This window comes from Podarcis muralis, chromosome 7 (genome assembly GCF_964188315.1).
Source record: "Podarcis muralis chromosome 7, rPodMur119.hap1.1, whole genome shotgun sequence".
Taxonomy (NCBI): domain Eukaryota; kingdom Metazoa; phylum Chordata; class Lepidosauria; order Squamata; family Lacertidae; genus Podarcis; species Podarcis muralis.
The window spans coordinates 21,880,244-21,901,179 of NC_135661.1; the positions used below are offsets into that span (position 1 = coordinate 21,880,244).

The 20,936-nt window shown below is 48.3% G+C and overlaps 1 protein-coding gene across 2 annotated transcripts; it reads left to right on the top strand.

Moving 5' to 3' along the window:
- The first annotated feature begins 207 nt into the window (after window positions 1-207).
- Window positions 208-3,872, top strand: HES4 (hes family bHLH transcription factor 4). Of its 2 annotated transcripts, none has more exons than XM_028740788.2 (4): window positions 208-722; window positions 1,392-1,487; window positions 1,800-1,887; window positions 2,775-3,872. In XM_028740788.2, the coding sequence occupies exons 1-4, from the start codon at window positions 615-617 to the stop codon at window positions 3,353-3,355; spliced, it is 873 nt and encodes a 290-aa protein (XP_028596621.2). In that variant the 5' UTR covers window positions 208-614; the 3' UTR covers window positions 3,356-3,872. The 2 variants fall into 2 exon arrangements, with proteins under 2 accessions (XP_028596621.2, XP_028596620.2); XM_028740787.2 differs by having other exon boundaries at window positions 210-722; window positions 2,772-3,872.
- Window positions 3,873-20,936: the final 17,064 nt, after the last annotated feature.

Here is a 20,936-nt window from a genome sequence, read left to right on the forward strand (position 1 = left end):
TGCTGGTTTCAATCCAGCCTTGGGAGATATTTTATATATATATATATATTTGGAAGCTCAGCGCGTGACTGACAGCTCGCGGGGGCGTCCTCCAATCGGCGGCCCCGGCGGGGTGAGTCCCGTCTCCGATTGGCTGCCAGGAGTGTGGGAAAGAATGCGGAGAAGGTTTCACACGAATTGGGAGCTGCCGCCGGCTATAAAGGCGGAGGGGGAGTTTCCTCGGAGCCTGCCAAGCCAGCAGCGGCTCTGCAGCAGCACAAGCGCGGCGGAAGAGCGACTAGCCAGGCGCGCAGGCAGCCGCGCGCTACGTCTCCCCTTCGCCGCGCGCGCGTTGACGCCTGATTGCAAACACAGACTTTACTCGACCCCCCGCCACCCTTTTCCTTGGTCTTTTGGCCAGCAAACTCTTAAGCTGGGATAAGTAACCATTGCACCGACAGCAGCAACCTTAAATACATTGGCTACCAACATCGGATGTACAGTTTTGTTTTGCTTTTTAAAAACAGTTGATCCAGTCTCCCGCCCCTACTGTAATACTTCCAGCGCTGTTTTGCGACGTCCCCCGATTTTTGTTGTTTTTTTCATTTCTGCATTAAAATCAAGAAACTGCAAAAATGCCGGCTGATACTATGGAGAAGCCTACTGCCTCCCCGATTGCGGGGGCCCCGGCCAGTGCCAGCCAGACCCCCGATAAACCCAAGAGTGCCAGCGAACACAGAAAGGTAATTTCCCTCATCTTCTCCCCACCCCTCAAAAATATATTGATTTGGATTGATTTTTTTTTAATGTAGCTTGCGTACATGTGTGTGACTGCGCAAATGGATCTCTCCTCTCGGCATCCTTTAGCGAATCTTACTTATTACTCCAAAGCTGTTTACCTACCCCGAATCTCCCCATAAAATCTGCTGGCGTTTTCTATATAGGACCATCTCCCAAATAAATTACTGTGTGTGTGAAATGAGCATGTGAATATGGTAGCAGCAGGCAAGTGATGTATGTTACATTGGGGGAACGGGGTGGATTAGCCTTGTGCCTTTGGGCCAGTGCCTTGACAGGTTTGAGTATTGGGAGGGGTGGGGAACAATTTTAGGGCAAAGCTGTGGAACAAAAAATGGGAAGTTATGTTTGTTTCCAGAGTTGTTGTGATGGTATGAGCATTGGGGGGGGGGGGGGGCATCTTGAGAAGGCTTGTAGTGTCTGGGATGGGTGTGCAGTCTGAAAAGGGTCTCAAGTCGACCCAAGTACCTGGAGTAGCTTACTAAGTAAAGCTATGCATGTTGCAGGTAGCGATAGCATTCAAAGTTGTTATTGTGCTCGTATACAGGAAGAGAGATAAGAGCGCTTATCTGATGCCCACCTAAATTTCTACCACTTCTCTGTGTTCCCCTCAGTCTTCCAAACCAATCATGGAGAAACGACGCCGTGCCAGGATTAATGAAAGCTTGGGCCAGCTCAAGACTCTCATTCTGGATGCTCTGAAGAAAGATGTAAGTTTTGATTCAAGGGGGCAACAGATATATTTGGAGAGTTCCTTTTGGGGGGGTGAACTGCATGTACCCGACTTCTCTACCCCACCCTGGAAAGTACCCTTTTGATTCTACTACTGATATCTAGCTACCTGGTTGACTTATGGCCATCGTGGGAGGGGGAGAGATAAGCGAGAGGCGAATTGGTCCCAGATGGCCAGATGCAGCAAAGTTTTTGAGATATGGGGGAAGGGACTCCTTAGGTTATTGCTTGCTCCCTTGCCTCCCACAAATGGAATAAACTTGCTCATCATGCTTGTTTGCTTTCCACAGAGCTCCCGGCACTCAAAGCTGGAGAAAGCAGATATTCTGGAAATGACAGTAAAGCACCTGCGGAACCTGCAAAGGGCTCAGATGACAGGTGAGGGCAACCTTCCTACCGGCAGATTTGGGTGGGCTGCAAATGGGGTGGGGGGTGGAGATGGGGATTCAATTCGGAACTCTTTGTATGTTTCTCCCTGACTCCTGCTTGACAACCTTGCAATCTGATGCACGTAAAATAAAGCTTGGCGATTTGGCTGGCCTCCCTTCTTTCCTGACCCCTTTCCAGTTAATCTGCTTAGCACATTTGTACACATAGAAAGCGGCCTTATGCTGAGTCAGAGCACTGATCCCTATATCTCAGCACTGTCTACAAGGACAGGCAGCGTCTCTCCAAGCTTTCAGGCAGGGAATCCTTCCCAGCCCTACCTGAGGATGCCATTGAGGGCAGAGTCTGGGACCTTCTACACACAAAGCACACACACTAACTGGGGCCTATGGCCCTCCTTGGCCCACACACTGCCCTTGCCTCCAGGATATCTTATACCCCCTTTTCCTAAAAACAAAAACAAAAAACCCTCACAGCAAACCTGTGAGGTAGGCAGATTGTCTGGGACCACCCAAATGTGTTTTGTGGCTCAGCAAGGATTGTGAACCCCTGCCCTTCCAGTCCTGTATTTCATCACACTCCCCTCCAGAAGGGATTTATCCAAAGCCACACAAGAAGCTTCATGACTGAGCACCATGAGGGGTTTGAACCCAGCTCTTCCGTCACCAAATCCAGGTTGAGATACCCTGACCTGCAATTCAGCCAATCCCCATAAGCTTAAATGCACAGATATAATTAGCTGCTGAGGAGCAATTTCGGAGCTGTTCACATAAGAGAGGAAAGGAAAGGAAGCTGCGTCTGCTGAACTCAAAAGGCTTTGAAAGATCCAAGCCGGCTAACCCTTCTCCTTCTTGTCTCTTTCCCCTCCTTTGCAGCAGCCCTGAGCGCTGATCCTACCGTCCTAGGCAAATACCGGGCAGGATTTAACGAGTGCATGAACGAAGTGACCCGCTTCCTCTCCACCTGCGAAGGAGTCAACACAGATGTCCGTGGCCGGCTGCTGGGCCACCTCTCCACCTGCCTGAGTCAGATCGTGGCCATGAATTACCCTGCGCCCCCACCGCCCCCACCACCTCCAGCTGCAAGTGGACAGCCTGCCCATCTGGCTCAACCTCTGCATGTCCAGTTGCCAGGACCTGCTGGAGGACCTGGGGGGATGCCAGTGCCTTGCAAACTGAACCCTGCGGAAACCTTGTCTCCGAAGGTCTACGGGGGCTTTCAGCTGGTGCCGGCAACTGAGGGCCAGTTTGCTTTCCTCATCCCGAACCCCGCCTTCCCACCTGGCTCGGGGCCAGTGATTCCTCTCTACGCCAATGCAAACATGCCAGTCTCTTCCGGCAGTTCGACAGCAACTCCTTCCGTCTCCCCAGTGCAGGGGCTCACATCCTTTGGGGGAAGCTTAGCGCCAGTCTCCCAAGCTGGTGGGGAGCGCAGTGAAGCTGTCTGGAGGCCTTGGTGATTCTCTCCTCTGAAAACAGACACCATCTTCTGCTCCCGCTTCCTATCCCCCACCCCTCCACAAAAGGACTTGAATTTGGTTCCGTTGTATGGAACCTGGACTTTGGTTTTTGTGTTAAATGCACCCCACCCCACAAACTCCTTATTTATTCATTTCCAAAGGTTGGGAATTCAGTTTGTATTCTTACTCTTTTTTTAATTAAAGAAATTGTTTATGTGAAATACTTTGGTTTGGTTCTGTTTTTAAAAAAGGAAAAGTCTTACAGCACAATCCTATGTGTTCCTACTTTTTAAAAAGAAAAGTATAAAGTCCCATTGATTTCAGAGGGGCTTGCTTCCCAGGAAACTGGATATAGGATTACAGCATTAGTTCTGTATCAAATATTTCCATACTATGCCAAAGCTTCTTTCTTTTTTTGTGAGTCTGTATGCCTGATGTTTTGGTTTGTTTGTTTTTTTAAAAAATAAAAAAATGTTGGAAAGTATTTGTACAAATAAAAACTTTCTTAAACTAGAAATGTTGGTGTGTTGTCTGGCAAAGGCTGGGGGTGAAGGTGGGATCAGCTTTCTAAAGAGTCCTTCCATCTCAAGCAAGGAAGAATTAAGGCCTCTTCAGAGGTCCTTTTTATTGTGCATTCATGATAATAGCATGGCAGTTTCACACTATCCCACTTTCAGTACTGTTTGTACTATCCCACTTTCAGTACTGGGTGGACACTCGGCTTTGTTATCAATCAACACATATCCCATAACTTCCTGCTGAGATCTGGTAACTTTATATCAACAAGTGATGATGGTGGGTTTATCCAACTCCTGCTGCGTTATAGCACAAGAGTGTCCCTCCAGACAGCAATAATACTGTATCACTGGGGAAGCATCACAGAACAGCTAATGAAGTGGGATGGTGTCCACCATTAATCCTCCACTAACACACTATTATTGCATCTGTGACATGTTGCAGATTACTCCAGCAAACTTATAGCAGTCTGTGGGGGCCCTTTGCCTCCAGGTGTGCAGATAGGCAAGTATTGATTATGAAAAATACAATGGTGCTAGGAATCCTGGTCTCTTCCTTCCTGGCTTTGGATGTGCCACAAATACTATGTTGTTTGCATCTGTGCGTTCAGGCGTGTGGACAAGCAATTTTCCATCCCTGGGTCACTCATTTCAGCACCATGGGCAAGTTTTAAAAGTGTGGGATGGAGGAAGGTTAAATAGGACTGCAATGTTTAATACAACCAACTGATCATCTGGGGAAGCTTTCGGTTGACTAAAATGTAGCCCTAAGTGATGAAGCAGTGGATCTTAAAAGTGTGTGTGTGTGTGTGTGTGTGAGAGAGAGAGAGAGAGAGAGAGAGCGAGAGAGAGAGAGAGAATGGCTGTGACATGCCTGCAAACAATATGTTTTGGGTTTTGGTTTTTTGCTTCAGAACTACTGATTTTAGTCATACACATCAACTGAAGCCATGGGTGTAGCTAAGGAGGGGCAGGGGGCAGCTCCCCCCCCATCAAGAAAAACAATAGAAATACTTAACTGACCAATCACATCAGTTCCGCGCCCTCCCCCAACAAAAGTCCTGCCCCCCCCCCCACAAAAATCCCTGCTACGCCCATGACTGAAGCCACAATCTTAAGAAAACTTAACTGGAAGAAAATCCCCAACAGAGTGAGGGTTGACCTCTGAATAAACATGCCCCAAACTGTGTGCTGCACATGTTATATGCTTTATATGCTTTTTGTTGTAATGGGGCAACAGCTGGAAGGGTGGAGGAACCCTATAAGCATACTCTTGCAAAGGCTTTGCATGCTAAATATTGCCTCCTATCTCCCCCCACCATTCTGGAAATGAGGTTTCAGAAAGTAAAATTATTCCTATTATGCAACAAAATATTTTGACAAACCAAACCTTATTTGCTCATGTTTTCTTTCCCACAATTTACAAAGGGTTCTGGGTGTATTCCAATATATCCTTACGTAGGTTACATTGGTACCGCTCCGGCGGGAAGCTAAATGGCGTTTCCGTGCACTGCTCTGGTTCTCCAGAAGCGGCTGAGTCATGCTGGCCACATGACCCGGAAGCTGTACGCCGGCTCCCTCGGCCGATAAAGCGAGATGAGCGCCGCAACCCCAGAGTCGGTCACGACTGGACCTAATGGTCAGGGGTCCCTTTACCTTTACCTTTAGGTTACATTGACAGTGATGTAGCCCTGGGTTAACAAGTCACATTGGGGAGTTGAATTTGCAACTTGGTCATCACCCTAACATGCTGTCTGCATTGGCTGTATCCAAGAGGACCCACTTCAACACCCACTTCAAATGTAAAGTGAACATGACAGGCCCAAAAGTTATTCTGCGGCTCAGATTTTCATCTGAGCTGGAAAAGAACCCAAGTCCTGCCTCCCACTTGTAAGTCTATGTGAACACCCACATCACCTTCGCTTCCACAGCAATTGGAATGGGCAGAAGGGAGGTTTCTCATTTCCCTTCCCCTCCTCAACACTTACAATGGGTGTATGCCACATGCTAGATAAGGAAGCCAAACCTCCCTCCACTCAACCCTCAGGAGTTGGGCTGGAGAGGTTGGGTGAGTTGGTAGACAGGTAAGCGGGTGGCTGGGAGAGCGGTTTAGAGACTTGCCAGGGCAGGGCTGAGGCACATGTGGTTCTCCAGATGTTGGACTACAACTCCCATAATCCCTGGCCATCTGGCCATGGTGGCTGGGGCTGATGAGAAGGGAAGTCCAACAGCACCACCTGTGTTAGGGCACTTGCAGGGAATGCCTGAGTCTGAATTTGGGCTCAGCAGTGGACCTGGAATTAAAAGCAATCTATTTTTCAAGTTTGGGGTGAAATAGTTTTGTTTTTCTGAGTCTGCCTCGGGGAGTTCTCCTCCTTGGTAATGAAGATTTTGGAACCAATTGCCCACCTTTTCTAGGTCTTGGACCTTTATCATAGTTTTCCTTGAGCTAGTTTACAGGAGTTTCTGTGGTAGTATTTGCAACAGGGGGGAAGATGTCATGTGTTTACACCTCTGTTGGACCTTTGCCAGCCTTCTATGCTGGGAGCAGGGGGCAAACATGCAAGCCTCTCCCTGTGGTACAGCTTGGGGGCCCTGCATACCTCCGCCTACATCCTGCCTTTTCATGTGGCAAGGAAATTGTGGGATGGTCTTTCTAAAGTCTGTTTTCCATGTTTCACGGGCAGGGGGTTGGGTGGAATCTCCTCTGAGAAGTCATTCTCTCTCTCTTTAGAGTGAGCAGTTCTGGAGCACAAAACTGGGCACTGCACCCATCTGCCCTTTTCCCAGATGTGCAAGGACTGGATGTAGCTCTTTAGGGTTGAAAGGCAGGCCACAGAGGCACCGGCGTTGTCACTCCAAACGGCTGAGGTCTGGCATTTGGAAAAGAGCCCAGAAACTAAGCCCTGGACTAACTAATTCTTCTGTCTGCCTTCGTGGCTTATTCTGTAGCTGGCATTAAGCTAGCAATTTTATTTCCTTAAAAAGAGGTCCTGGGTGTGTTTTTTTAAACACACACACACACACACACACACCACGAGGCCATCACACCTTCTGACCCAGAAACTCTGATCCAGCTGAGCAGGAAGAAACTATGACTACTTTTTCTGCAGGAAGATTAAGATATGCAGCATTATTATTAGCCCAGGCATGTTCCTCTTTGACTGAACTCTAGCACAAATTATATGTACGGTTGCCAAGTGGCTAGTGGGGGGTGGGGGGAAAGCCCTGATCCACTCTTGCCTCTTTACATAAATGTTTGAGTCCCAGGACCAGGTTCACTCACTGGCATCTAAGGTAGAGCTGGGAAAGATACCTGCCTGAAACCCTGGAGAGTCACTGCCAGATAACATTGAACTAGATGGATCAGACATCTGGCTCAGTATCAGACAGATCCTATATTCCTACAGGGGCTACTGCAGGGGTCAGCAAACTTTTTCAGCAGGGGGCTGGTCCACTGTCCCTCAGCCCTTGTGGGGGGTCGGATTATATTTTTTTGCCAGGGGGGGGGGAGGGGAATGAACGAATTCCTATGCCCCACAAATAACCCAGAGATGCAGTTTAAATAAAAGGGCACATTCTACTCATATAAAAACACGCTGATTCCTGGACCGTCCGTGGGCCGGATTTAGAAGGCGATTGGGCCAGATCCGGCCCCCGGGCCTTAGTTTGCCTACCCATGGGCTAGTGCAAAAGCTGGCAACACTAGTGGCTATCTACCAGTTCTTCTGGCAGGGCTACTGTGCCTCTAACTAACACTTTTCTGACAGGTAGAAATTCAACAGGCAGAGTTCACTCTTCTTTTGTCCTCAGCAGAAAGCTGCAAGGATGTAGGGAAATAATTAACTTGACATAATGGGCCCCACTACTTCAGACTGTAGGCAGCGGATATCTCTTCTGGATGTTTCTTCAGATGATTGTGGTGTGTGCATGTGTGTGCTTGTGTTTTAACTCTCTGCAAGGAAGAAGCTAGAACATCAGGAGACAGTTTCTGTCTCAGATATCTGCCTGTCATGCTGGTTTTCTGTTTGTAGCAATCAAGGTGGGCTGTTGCACTGATAGGGCAGTATTCAGCTGAGTTTTACTCAGAGGAGACCCACTGAAATTCATGTGCCTAACTTGGTCACATTCATTAATTGGTATCAGTGTGCCTACTCTGAGTAACTCTTAACTGAATACCACCTACATGTCTCCCGCCACCCACCCACCTTCAGTTTTATCCAAAACAACCCTGTAAGGTAGCTTAGCCTAAGAGACACCAACTGAGCCTAAGGTCACCGATTGAGCTTCATGGCTGTGTGGGAATTTGAACCTGAGACTCCTGAGTATTATCAACAGCTACTAGCAATGATAACTATGTTTTATATCCGCTATTGAAGGCAGAATGCCTCTGAATATCAGTTGCTGGAAACCACAGGAAGGGTGAATGTTCTTGCACTTGAGTCCAGCTTTAGGGATTCCCACTAGGGCATTTAGGGCTGGCTACTGTTGGACAAAGACTTGGGAGATTCAGGGTTCAAATCCCCACCCAGCCACAAAGCTCACTGGGCGACCTCAGGCCAGTCATTCAGTCTCAGCCTCACAGTGTTGTTGTGAGGACAAAATATGGGAAGAGAAAAAAGAAGCTGGGTACAGTTCAGTCGGTAGAGCATGAGGCTATTGATCGCAGGGTTGCGGGTTTGAGCCCCATGTTGAATAAAAGATTCCTGCATTGTGGGGGGGGGGTGGACTATATGTACCTTGGGGGTCCCTTCCAACTCTACAATTCTATGATTTCTAAGTATGTATGCCACCCTGAGCTCTTTGGAGGTGGAGAGCTGGGATTTAAATGTAATAAATATATAAATACATACACATATATGTGTGTGTGTGTGTGTGTGTGTGTGTGTGTGTGTGTGTGTATGGAGGCGAGGAGGGAGAGGACACCAGCTGCACTGCTCCAACTTCTCTAGAAAAAGTATAGGATAAAACAGGAACATTTTTATATAAAAAAGTTTAAAAATCATAATTCAGCCTTCAACCCAAATTTACATCTGCTGTCAGGAAACATACTTTGGTAGGAAGCTTTTTGGGGGCAAGGTGCACAGAAAGGGGGGGGAAGAGATGTTATACCCTATGTATTTTCTCTCATTTAAGGAGCTAGAGGGAAGCGGGAAAAGTTAGCCTCCCGCCTTACAGGAGAGCTGGGCAGTGAAGAGCCTTGGCCCTTTTGTCGAGAAGGGTAATTAAAAGGTATAAAAGGTCTCATTGAGTATGCAGCGGGCTCTTTTGCAAGGCCGAGAGTCTATTGAGATGCCTGGGAATGCAAGGCAGAAGGGTTAAATGTGCCTCTTTCCTCGCTTCCCACCCCCACCCAGCCACCCCCCTCCCCAGAAAGCCCGCTTTCTCATTGACAGGGTGAGATGGACTCTCATACTCAATAGTGTTGTAAATTCAATCGCCTGCCTTCACAATGCTCACCTCATAAAAGAGAATAATTCAGCCCTGTTCTTTCCCCCCCTCTCTTCTTCTTCTCTATCAGCCTCCCCAACCCCCATCCCTGCCCAATTTCATCCTGGTGTGGCAGAGAGGGAAAAGAATGGAGGGAAAGATCATTTTTGCCACCCATTATGACACACACCAACACACACACACTGAGTGCACTAATCCCAGCCAAAGGTGAAGCAATTGCAGCAAGGCCTGGCTGCAGACGAATGAGACATTTAAAAATTGGCACTGATCAAGAAAGTCATACAACAAGGCATTTGTTTGGAGGTAAGGGGGAGGCAGGCAACAGGTGATGTGGCTGCCTGGAGTGGCAATTTGGCGGTGAGGATAATAAACAGCAACACTGTTTAGCCTTTGTACAGCACTTGAACATTTGAAGCAATTCCCATATGTTCAGCCAGGAATCCTTACAACAACCCTGTAAAGTAGGCCAGTACAGTATTATAGTTACTGTTGTTGATAGAGAGAAGCGAAGCATCATTTCTGGGGAAGGGGCTGACAGGTCACCTATGTTATGCCAACTTTATGCATAATGGGGGGGCAGTAGATAGAGCTGACCTATGTTGCCAGAATCCTCAGAGGGATTTTCCTGCACACACACACACACACACACACACACACACACACACACACACCTTTATGTGCCCTGCATCTGAGGTCAGGGTCGGGGAAAACAGCCCAGTGGGCCAGATGAGGAGACCTGGAGGGCCAAGTCTGACTGGAGAAATGAAGGTTCCACACCCATTTTATATCAGATTTGACAGGTTGAAAAGAGAGTCAGTGTGGCATAATGCTTAGAGTGTTTAACTATGACCTGGGAAACCAGGGTTCGAATCCCTACTCAGTCACCATTTCTTAGCCTAACTAATCTCCCTCACAGGATTGCTGTGAGGATGAAATGGGGAGGAGGAGAACCATTTACACCACCTTGAGCTCTTTGGAAAGCAAAGGTGGTATATAAATGTAAAATGCTGGAGCAAAGGTGTGTGTGTGCCTTCAGTCTTAGCCGTACTGATTAACCGAAGAAGGGCAACCTTAATCTGTGATTAAAGCTTTTGTGTTGATTCCTCTACAAGTTAAATCAATTCAAGTTTGTTGCCCTCAATTTTGGGTATATATACCATGCACCCTAGGAATGCCTGACTCAGACATTGGACATAACTGAGTACAAATCAGAGTGTGTTTGTCTACACAGACAAGGGATCCTGATTCTCATGATCGGGGCACCTGGCTGTGCAGGTGTCTGGACTGCACAGAGAGCTCTTACACAAGAAGCAGAGCTCACAGGCAACAACTCTCAGGCAAAGAAGACCTTGCTTCAGTGGTTGTCACTAACAGCATTGTCACTGTGCCCCACTCCAGTCTGTACTCAGATATGCCTTAGCCATGAGAAACACAGGCTGCTGCAAGAGCAGAAACAAAAAAATAAATAAAAATTATGCAACTAAGTGAACGGGTTAACACAATCGTCTTTCTTAAGGTTGCTTTCGGAAGGGCAAAGTAACAGGGTTGCTGTCAATGTAAGGTGAAAGTCCAATGAAGTAAGGCTTACAATAGTCGATAATAATATCGATGATGATTTTGTTTGTCATATCTGGACTGGGAAAGGTAATGGCTAATCTTTGAGGTGTGTGCTACAAGTCCAAAGTTTATTGTGTGATGCGTATCAGACAGAACAGACCAAGGATAGTGGGCCTTGTTTTGTTAAGAAGATGATCACTTCTTAGTGCTCTGAAATGATCAGCAGGATTCATCAGTGGGTTGTATCCGACTCTGTTGGGTTGTGCCCAATGCTAGTCCTACTCAAGGTAGACCCAATGAAGTCAATGAACATGTGTAACTTAGTTCCATTAATTACAATGGGTCCATAGGCGCCGACTCCAGGGGGCCTGAGGGGGCCCGAGCCCCCTCAAAAATTTTATTGGGGGGGGGCTCTGCCCCCCCAATAATTTAAGAAAATTATTGGGCGCACGCAGCGGAAACGTCCTCCGCCGGTGATGTCACCCGGGCCTTGCGGAAAAGGCGCTGCGGGAGTTGCCGCGGCGGCGGCGGCGGCGCTGCAGAAGGGTGAGTGGCGAGGGCGGGACGGGGCCGCGCGCTCCTTTCCTCGGCTGCCCTCGTCCCGCGCCTTGGCTCCCGCGGCCGGCGAGGGGAGCCCGGGCCGCGCGCGGCTGCTGCTGCCGCCGCCGCCTCTCCTGGGGGCGCCGCCTCCCCGGGCGGGAACGCTGCGGGTGCGCGAGGGAGGAGGGCGGCCCCCGGGGGCTGGGAGAGCCGGGCTGCCGTGGCCGAGAGGGCTGCTCTGCCGGGCGCCGCTGACATTGGAACTTAGAAAACTTCCCGGGGCAGGACCCCAGTATGGGCCCCCCCAATATTTTTTATAAGTCGGCGCCCCTGAATGGGTCTACCAGAGAAGAACTAAGTTGGAAGCTCACACAGTGCATAGTAGAATTCTGGAATTTCCTCCCACTCAGGAGGCAGTGATGGGTCACCAACTTGAATGGGTTTTAAAAGAGGTATGGACAAACCACAGAGCCTAGGGCTCACCGATCAGAAGGTCAGCGGTTCGATTCCCCGCAACGGGGTGCACTCCCATTGCTCCTGCCAACCTAGCAGTTCGAAAGCACAAAGTGCAAGTAGATAAATAGGTACCACTCTGGCAGGAAGGTAAATGGCGTTTCCGTGCGTTGCTCTGGTTCCCCAGAAGCGGCTTAGTCATGCTGGCCACATGACCCGGAAGCTGTACACCGGCTCCCTCAGCCTATAGAGCGAGATGAGCGCCATAACCCCAGAGTCGTCCGCAACTAATGGTCAGGGGTACCTTTACCTGTAAGGCTATCAATGGCTACTAGCCATGATTGCAAAGCTAAGCAGGGTCTGGTATGGTTTCAAATTGGACGGGGGACAGTGTGTTGAGAATCCTGCACTGCAGGGAGTTGGACTAGATGACCCTCGGTCCCTTCCAATTCTATGATTCTATAGCGATGCTTTGCCTCCGTAGTTGGAGGCAGCAATGCTTCTGATTATCAGCTGCTGGAAACTACCAGAGTGCTCTTGTGCTCAGGTCTTGCTTGTGGACTTCTCACAGGCCTTTGATTGACCACTGTAAGAACAGGATGCCATGGGCCTAATCCAGAAGGCTCTTCTTATGTTCTTATGCATGCAACCCATTTAATTTAATGGTCATGTTAGTAATGTCCACTAATTTTGATGGGTCAGCTTTGAATAGGTCTAAAATTGGATACAACCCAATATCAGGACTGATGGCTGGGAAACCACAGAGAAAGACAGTCCCCAGGAGATGACTCCCTTGCTGGGAATCTCTCTCTGGCTTTTTCAATGCAATAACTATCAGAGTTTATGAAAGGAGTTATATTTTAGCTATTGGAAGGGGCAGAGAGAGAACATAGGAAGTGGGCACAGATATTCCTCAACTCAGAGTCCAACTTAGTCCTTTTGTTTCCAACTCCCCCTTCCCAACAACAAGGGAAAGAAACCTATTTGCACAAATTGCTGTATATCAGTTTTGAAGGAGATGTTATCTCAAGGTCTCACACTAACCACAATGGCTTTGCTCTGTCTTCACTGCTGGAGACACTATGCCTCAGATTATCAGTTGCTGGGAATCACAACTGGCACCAAACTCTTGCTTGCAGAGGTTAGCCACTGTGAGAAGAGAGCAACGGACTAGGCGGTTGTTTGGCCTGATCCAGTACTCCCATGATGTTTTTAAGTAAATGTGAGAGTTTACCTAGTACAATGTAATCGTAATATATACAATAGGCTTTTTATTTTATTTGTAATATAGAAGTCTTGTACAAGACCTCTAACCCTCTTAGCAAAGGCTCAGTAATTTTTCTTTTCTAAAAAAAAACTACCAAAAAAATGAAAATAGATATCCCAAACATGCCCAAAAGGCACAACCCTCCATTTTGCCCATTGTGAAGCATGTAACTGGCTGGATAAGGTTGCCAATGTTTGCTCTTGTGCAGTTTCAGGGATTTATTTATTTATTTGTTTGTTTGTTTGTTTAAAGCTGTGCATGCATAGGTGCAGAATACCTGTGTTCATGCCCAGAATGGGAAAAGGGCAGAGGAGGACCAGTGGGAGCAGTGATTGAAGGGACATAAAAACACAGCCCAGATGCAGTTTTGTAAAGGTTTGCCCATTGTTGTGGGCAGCGAGCAGCAGAATAGCAATGTCTATTGTGATGTGGGGTGGGCAGGAAAAATGAAAATTAACTTGCGGGGGGGGGGGGGGTTCAGATCTGAATGACCCATTTGCGATAATAACATCCTTGTCTGGAAGCAACCCAGACTCGATACGCTGAGGCACCTTTCTGTGGTGCGCAAGGGTTCTTTTTACACTCACTTTCAGAACATCCTGGCTTTGGGAACATTTGAACCTCAGACTGCGTTATATACCATGTATTTAAAGCACATTCCCCAACCAACCCACAGAATCTTGGGGACTGTACTTTGTGAGATTGTCAGAATTGGAGTTGGGGCAAACTATACAATTCCCAGGATTCTTTTTTTGATGGGGGGGTGTATGTACTTTAAATGCACGGTGTGTAACACAGCTGGTTCTAAGCCCAATACCACAGCTATATATCACCAAATTAAAATTAGAGTGACCAGCGGGAGGAGGTAGGGAGGGATCCGGAATCCTAACAGATCCGGCTTGCACCGGGGAAAGCAGCCTGCCAAGGGCCCGGGTCAGCTGTCGACTTGGCTGCCCTGGAGCGAGCGGTGCGCGCTGCTGGGCCGGCGGCCGCGCCGTCCCTCCGCCGCCCTGCCGCGCGCGCTGGCTGGAGGTCATGAGAATGGAGCGATCTCTCTTTCCTCTCCCTCTCTCAGCGGAGGCTCCAGCAGCCCGAGGCCGGGCGCGCCGCCAAGCAACCCAGAAAATCCCTCCTGGCTTGAGCTGCGTGCGGCGGCGGCTGCTGATGGCTGGCCGGCGGCCGCCCGCCTCTCGGCGAGCCAACTAGCGTTCAGCCGCCCACGCGGGGCCGGGCGGTGGCGCACGGAGCGAGGAGGGAAGGAGGGAGCGGCGCGCAGCCCTTCGCTGGCGCAATCGGCGGCCGGGTGGCCCTGCCTGGCCCCGCTGGGAGGAAGGAGGTGGGTGGGCCCGACGGGGCGGAGCGGCTGCCAAGCGAGCCAGGGAGCGTGAGAAGGAAGCGCTGGCCTTGGGCGCTACCGGTTAGGGTAGGGACAGCCCCGAAGGCCGATCCAGCTCGAGTGAGTCACGCTTCCCAAGGCTGCTGCTGCAATCCCACTTCCCTGGCAGCCGGCCCCGTCGAGCTCCGTGGAGCTTTCTCTTGAGCAGACATGCTATGAGCGTGGCGTTGCGCGGGCGGCCGGCGGTCGACAACTCAAGCCCTAAGGCAGGGAGAGGAGACCCATTGATGAGCTGGGGCGTTAATTTCAGTGGAGCCACGTGGAGTAGGACTTAGTTGGATACCATTCTTATTATCTGCTTATGCTTATCTGGGAGCCTTCACTGATTCCCCCACCCTGGGCTTCGCCCTACATGTTCCCATTCCACCTCTGAGATTGATCAGCGGAATTGCCACATAATACCCCTAACCACATTTGTAAAAACATTATTGTTTCATGCCACACACTTTGGAACTCCCTGCCTATTGAGATCTAGCAGGCGCCTTCACTGTACTTTTTTTCCTGCTAAAAACTTCCCTGTTTAGACAGGCCTATCTAGAAAGTTGAGGTAATTTGAATACGTTTTAGTATTTCAACTTTTGTAGGGTTGTAAATTTTGTTGATTTTACTGTTTTTTCTAAACTGCTTTTGAGTTTGTTTTTTTACAATCAAGCAGTGTATAAATGTTAGTAAATAAATAATAAAGAACCAAATCTTGCCTAAGAAACTTTTAACAAAAATCTTAAGAATTTTAAATTATGCTTTAAATATGTTTTTATTTTATTTTTTAATGCAGTGTTCGAAACTCCAAATGTTCTTGGCACATTTTGTGACGGGGAATTTCATTAGCGCAAGCAGTTTCTGAGCTCTGGGCGCAGTAGTGCGCCTAACATTTCAGATTGAAATTGCAGAGTGGAAGGAAAGGAGGACCTTTTCCTGCCTCCCCACTTCCAGCTACTCTGAATACTGGAGAAGTGACCCTCTTAAGAATATTTGTGGGATGGGCAGGGGAAGGACTAGACCATGTGAAAAATGAACATAATATTTTAGCTGCAGTTCATTCATTTTCAGCTTTGTATTCTTGTTATAAAAAAAGCATGCCTAGACATTCCGTTGTTGCTCCCATAATCTACGTTTAAGGTGCCATTTAGCTCCTAGCTTTCATATCTCAGTTTCTAACACTGTTTTAATGGCATTGTTTTATCCTTGATGTTTGCCATCCTGGGTTCCTTGGGAGGAAGGGTGGAATATAAATTTAATAAATAATAATTGGTTGTATCCAATGCTGTGGAAAATATTCCCAGGCTTTCCCATCTGGATAAATGGGTCTCAACACAAGTGTCCATCAAAGGTTATGAATGGCTACTAGTCACAATGGCCCTACTCTTCCACCACAGCTGGAGGCAGGTTCCCACAAGCATCTTGGTGGCCACTGTGAGGACAGAACGGGAGACTAGATGGCCCATTTCTATGCTTATAAGGGTAAAACCTTGTTTTAAATGTATTAGTATTTGTGTTTTTAACTGTTTTAAATTATCTCGTGTAAATTTCTTAGCGTTGTTTAAAGGGTGATCAGTAAATCAAAGATAATTATAAAATAGTAATGATCAAATATTCCCACTTCTGCACTTCTTTCTGCCCCCATTTTGGCTGGTTCCTTAGATCAGTGTTTCCCAACCGGTGTTCCGCGGCACACTAGTGTGCCGTGAGACACCGGCTGGTGTGCCGTGGGAGGGAGGCGGGCGAGTCGGGCGCCTAGGAGAGAACAAAACCAAGTGAGCAGCGCGCGAGAGGGAAGCGACCCGAAAAAGAAGCGCGTTCGGAGTCCGGAGGCACTTTTGGGGCTGCGTACGAAGGGAGGGGGGGGGGCACGGACGGCGGAAGGGGGCGGGGCGCGGTTGCAGAAACCCGCCAATGCTTCCACCTCATTGGGAAAGGGAAGGGGTTGGGCCACCTAAAACTCTCCGCCGGGGCCACATCCTGCCTCCCAGCCCCCTTTCCTCCACCCACGGAGGGAGGGATGTTTTTAACACACCCCCCCGCTCACAACCCTTTGGTAGCGTTTCTCCAATCTGAGGCGAGCGCCCGCCGACGCCCCCTTCCCCTGCTCAGTCGCGCAAAAACCGAAGTCTCCTCCCTACCCCTTATTCCCTCAAACCCCGTTTCCATAAGGGGGGGGGGGAATAACCCCTTCCGTCGCGCGCGAAGCCCAGCTCCCTCCGCCCTTCGCGGTCTCCTCAGCACTTCAGCCAGCCGTTTACACTCTCGGAGCCACTGGGCAAAACTCGCTCTCAGAAGCGCGCGCGCGCAGAGAGAAAGAGAGAGGGAAACAAAGTTAACTTGTGGGGAGAGAGAAAGAGCGAGCGGGAGCTAACTTGTGTCCAAAGGCAGATACAAAGTAGCCCCCCCCGCCCCGAAGGCGACCTCTCTTGCTCTGCTCCTCTGGGGTGGGGAAACCAACTCCACCACGCGGAGCAGCCCCGAGGCGGGGAATTTCGCCCCTTCGTAATGTATGCATGTAAATGAGGCGGGCGCAAGGGGTGGGCGCGGAGAGGAACTCGCGCCTCTGAGGCCGCCGCCTCCTTCTCCTCCTCCTCCGCCCCCCCCCTCAAACCCAGGCGGCGGCGGCGGCAGGAGGCAGCAGCGGCAATAACAGAAGCAGCTGCGCTGACAACAACACGTGTTCGCTCGGGCACCATGGAATTCGAGGAGCTGGGGATTCGGGAGGAGTGCGGCGTGTTCGGGTGCATCGCCTCCGGCCTGTGGCCCACGGAGCTGGACGTGCCCCATGTGATCACGCTGGGGCTAGTGGGGCTGCAGCACAGGTAGGGGACACGGCGGTGGGGGGGGGAGACGGTCTGGGGAAGCGGGGGGAGGGTGGGTTGCTTGCGAGACAGCGGAGGAGGAGGAGGCCGGCATGTCCGGGCAGCAGCAGCAACAGCAGCAGCAGCAACTCCCGGCGACGGCTCCTCCTCCGCCCGCTATCGCCGCCGCCTCAGCTGCCGCCGTCCCTCAGTCCCTCGCTCTGCTGCCTCCTCCCACCCCGGCAAGGGGAAGGGAAAAAACTTTCACTTTTGTGCGTCCCTCCCGGCGTGACGCTGCGCGCTGACGTCACGGGGCGGGGCTTTAATGGTGGTGTGCCGCGAGATTTTTTTCCGGTAAACAGGTGTGCCGTTGCCCAAAAACGTTTGGGAAACACTGCCTTAGATACTGGAAGAGGCCCTGTAGCTGATTTTCCTTACTCCAATGCAACACAATTAAATTAGTTAAAATGGGAATAAAAAGCATCTTTCTATTTTTGCAGTGCCCTTTGGAAACAGGCCAGACTTGCATATCAGACTGGTACATCAGTGCTCTTCATTTCCTATCTTGAACCAATAACCTTATGTCTCCTGATAAAGAAGGAAAACCTTGAGTTGGCCTGATTTAATCAATCCACCCTTCTAGATTAGCTAAACAAGCTATGTTCACAGCGAATACTGTTTTTAAAAATCAGTATTTTTAGTATGCTCAAATGTGAACTATATACATTTTTTCTTACTAACTATGTAACTTCTATATAGATACTTTTAAAAATAGTTGTTTGTATTTGATTTAGTTTTATTAGATGTTGCTAAAATTATTTCGTTTTGATGCTCGTCATTATGTTTAATCAAAGTAGTTGCAGTAGTTGCAGTGTATGTATTTTGGGCATATGATTTATCAAATCCTTTCATGAAGTTGCTTTTCTTGGATTGTTGTTTTTCTTGGATAATTGAGAAATGTTAGAAAAAATACAGTATCTCTTTCAAATAAAAAATTAGGTATAAATACGCATCTCTCGCGTTGTCATTTGGGAAGCCATCTCACCATTTGCAGGCTGCTCAGTTCTAGCCTTGCTGATTCAGGTAATTGTGATTTAATTAGGATTTCTCACCTCTGCATAAATAATAAATACTTTAGATTTGGACTGCTAATATTTTATAAATTTTTGTGTCATTAAGCTCATTTATCATCTTTTCTGTAATTAAGTTCTACTAAGTAATGTACTTGCTATGTGCCTGAAGAAGCATCCTTGAAGTTTTCTGTGTGCTGATACAAAGGGGGACTAACTCTCTCTCTTAATGTGGCAGTTGTAGAGGAAACTTGAGGTGAAAAACATTAACCGCCAGGCTCAGTGACTGCTGCATAGAAATCATGCTGGGATGTTCCCTTTGAACAGAGCATAACATGGCTTAGGTCCAAGCTATCTGAAAGACCATATTCCCTCATATGAACCTGCCTGGGTTTTGAGATCTTCAGGGTAGCCTTTCTCACGGTTCTGATACCCTCCCAGGCACATTTGGTGGGGATGCAGGAAAGGGCCTTCTCAGGAGCTGCTCCCAGATTCTGGAACTGCCTCCCTGGAGAAGCTAGCCAGGCTCCCTCCTTGTTGTCCTTCTGCCGGCAGGTGAAGACCTTCTTGTTCCAATAGGCTTTTTGGGAATTGACTGCTTTTAAGGAAAGGGCAGGTGCTGTTTTTATTGTAATTATTTGGATGTTTTAAACAGATTGTATATATGTATATAGTTTTTATTCTATTAATGTTGAATTGTTTTTAAAAATTATTGTTTTTTCCATGTTTTTAGTGATTCTTTTTTAACTGTAAGTTGTCTCGAGTCCCATTAGGGGAAAAGGCAGTGGATAAATAAATATACTACATCATCATTATTATTATTATTATTATTATTATTACTATTACTATTATTACTACTAATATTATTATTATTGTCACAATAATCCCTGCTCAGTGTACACCCATTAAATTTAACAAACATGACTCACTAAGGTCCATCGATTCCAGGGGGCCTATTCTGAGCAGAACTTAGTTCGATAAAGCCTAACAACAGCAGTAGTTCAGTTGTTCACTACAAATGTTCAAAAGGCTCTCTCCCCCCCCCCCCATATAAACACACTTATAACTGAAGCACTGCCTGGGAATAAGCTCAATTGAACACAGCAGAAATGACTTCCAAGTAATTCATAGGATGCATAGGATTGGGTTATGCATCTGCAATCCAATGCACATTCACCGGCGAGGAGGCTAGAAGTATTTCTAGGTTGGCTTGAGATAGCTTTCAGAGTTAGGGGGTTAGGTAGAATCATGTGTGAAGGGAGCATCAAGCAGCTGTTGGCCATCATATAACCTCCAGTTCAGAGCCAGTGGACCTGCAAGTACAAGCTAGTGGGCTCAAGCTTCTAGGTAGGGCTACTGCATTTCCACCCCACTTATTAGGGCATCTTGTTAGTCACTGTTGGCAACAAGATGCTGAAGTACACTGAACCTTGGCCCAGCTCAGTAAGACTCTTCGTTATATTCCAAGTGGCTGTAAGGCCCTATGCACACTTGTTTGGGAGTGTGCCCCATTGTGTGAATTTCAAGTCAATATATGTAGGGTTGGGGCTCTAAGAGGTGGAAGAAATTTGACCATGCTGAGCCAATAAAATACTTGCAAAATAAAACAAAAACCTCCCTTATTTGTGGCTTCCTTTGCACCTGGAACTAGACTTTGCAGCGGAACTAAGACTACCTTGCAGGACAACAAAGGGTCTATTTAGCCCATAGTTCTGTTCCCAGCAGCTCCTGGCCAGATGTTGTTAAGAAGCTCCCAAGCACAAAGGGAACCCCTAGCTGCACTCTTGTTCTCAGCAGCTGGCTTTCAGGAGGTGTACTACCTCTGTATGTCAAGCTTGCTGTAACAGCCACTGTAACTGCTGTGACATCCACTTGCTGTAACAGCCAGCATGGCCAATGGTCAGGGGTGATGGGAGCTGGTGTTCAATAGTGTCTGGAGGGCACCACATCTCCATTCCAACCCTTCCTGCATAGGAAGCTGCCTCATACAGAAGTCAGACAGTTAGTCCATCTATCTCAGTATTGTCTACTGAATGGCTGGCAGTGACTCTCCAGGATTTCAGATGGTGGTCTCTCTCCTTGCCCTACCTGGAGATGTCAAGAATTGAACCTAGCACCTCCTGCATCCAAAGTATGTGCTCTACCTCTGTGCTACAGCCCTTCCCTCAAGATACAGGGACACAGGAAGCTGCTTTGTACTGAGTCAGACCACTGATTCATCTAGCTCAGTGTGGCCCCTAGACTGATTGGTAGTACAGTGGTACCTCTGGTTACATACTTAATTCGTTCCGGAGGTCCGTACTTAACCTGAAACTGTTCTTAACCTGAAGTACCACTTTAGCTAATGGGGCCTCCCGCTGCTGCCACTGCGCGATTTCTGTTCTCATCCTGAAGCAAAGTTCTTAACCCGAGGTACTATTTCTGGGTTATCGGAGTCTATAACCTGAAGCGTATGTAACCTGAAGCGTATGTAACCCGAGGTACCACTGTAGTTGACCAGAATCTCAAGCAGGAGACCTTCCCAGCCCTACTTGTAAATCCAGGGACCA

Coding starts and splice junctions, on each gene's coding strand:
- HES4 (XM_028740787.2), top strand. CDS start 615: ATGCCGGCTGATACTATGGAGAAGCCTACTGCCTCCCCGATTGCGGGG. Junction 723..1,391: donor GTGCCAGCGAACACAGAAAG/GTAATTTCCCTC, acceptor TGTTCCCCTCAG/TCTTCCAAACCAATCATGGA. Junction 1,488..1,799: donor TGGATGCTCTGAAGAAAGAT/GTAAGTTTTGAT, acceptor TGCTTTCCACAG/AGCTCCCGGCACTCAAAGCT.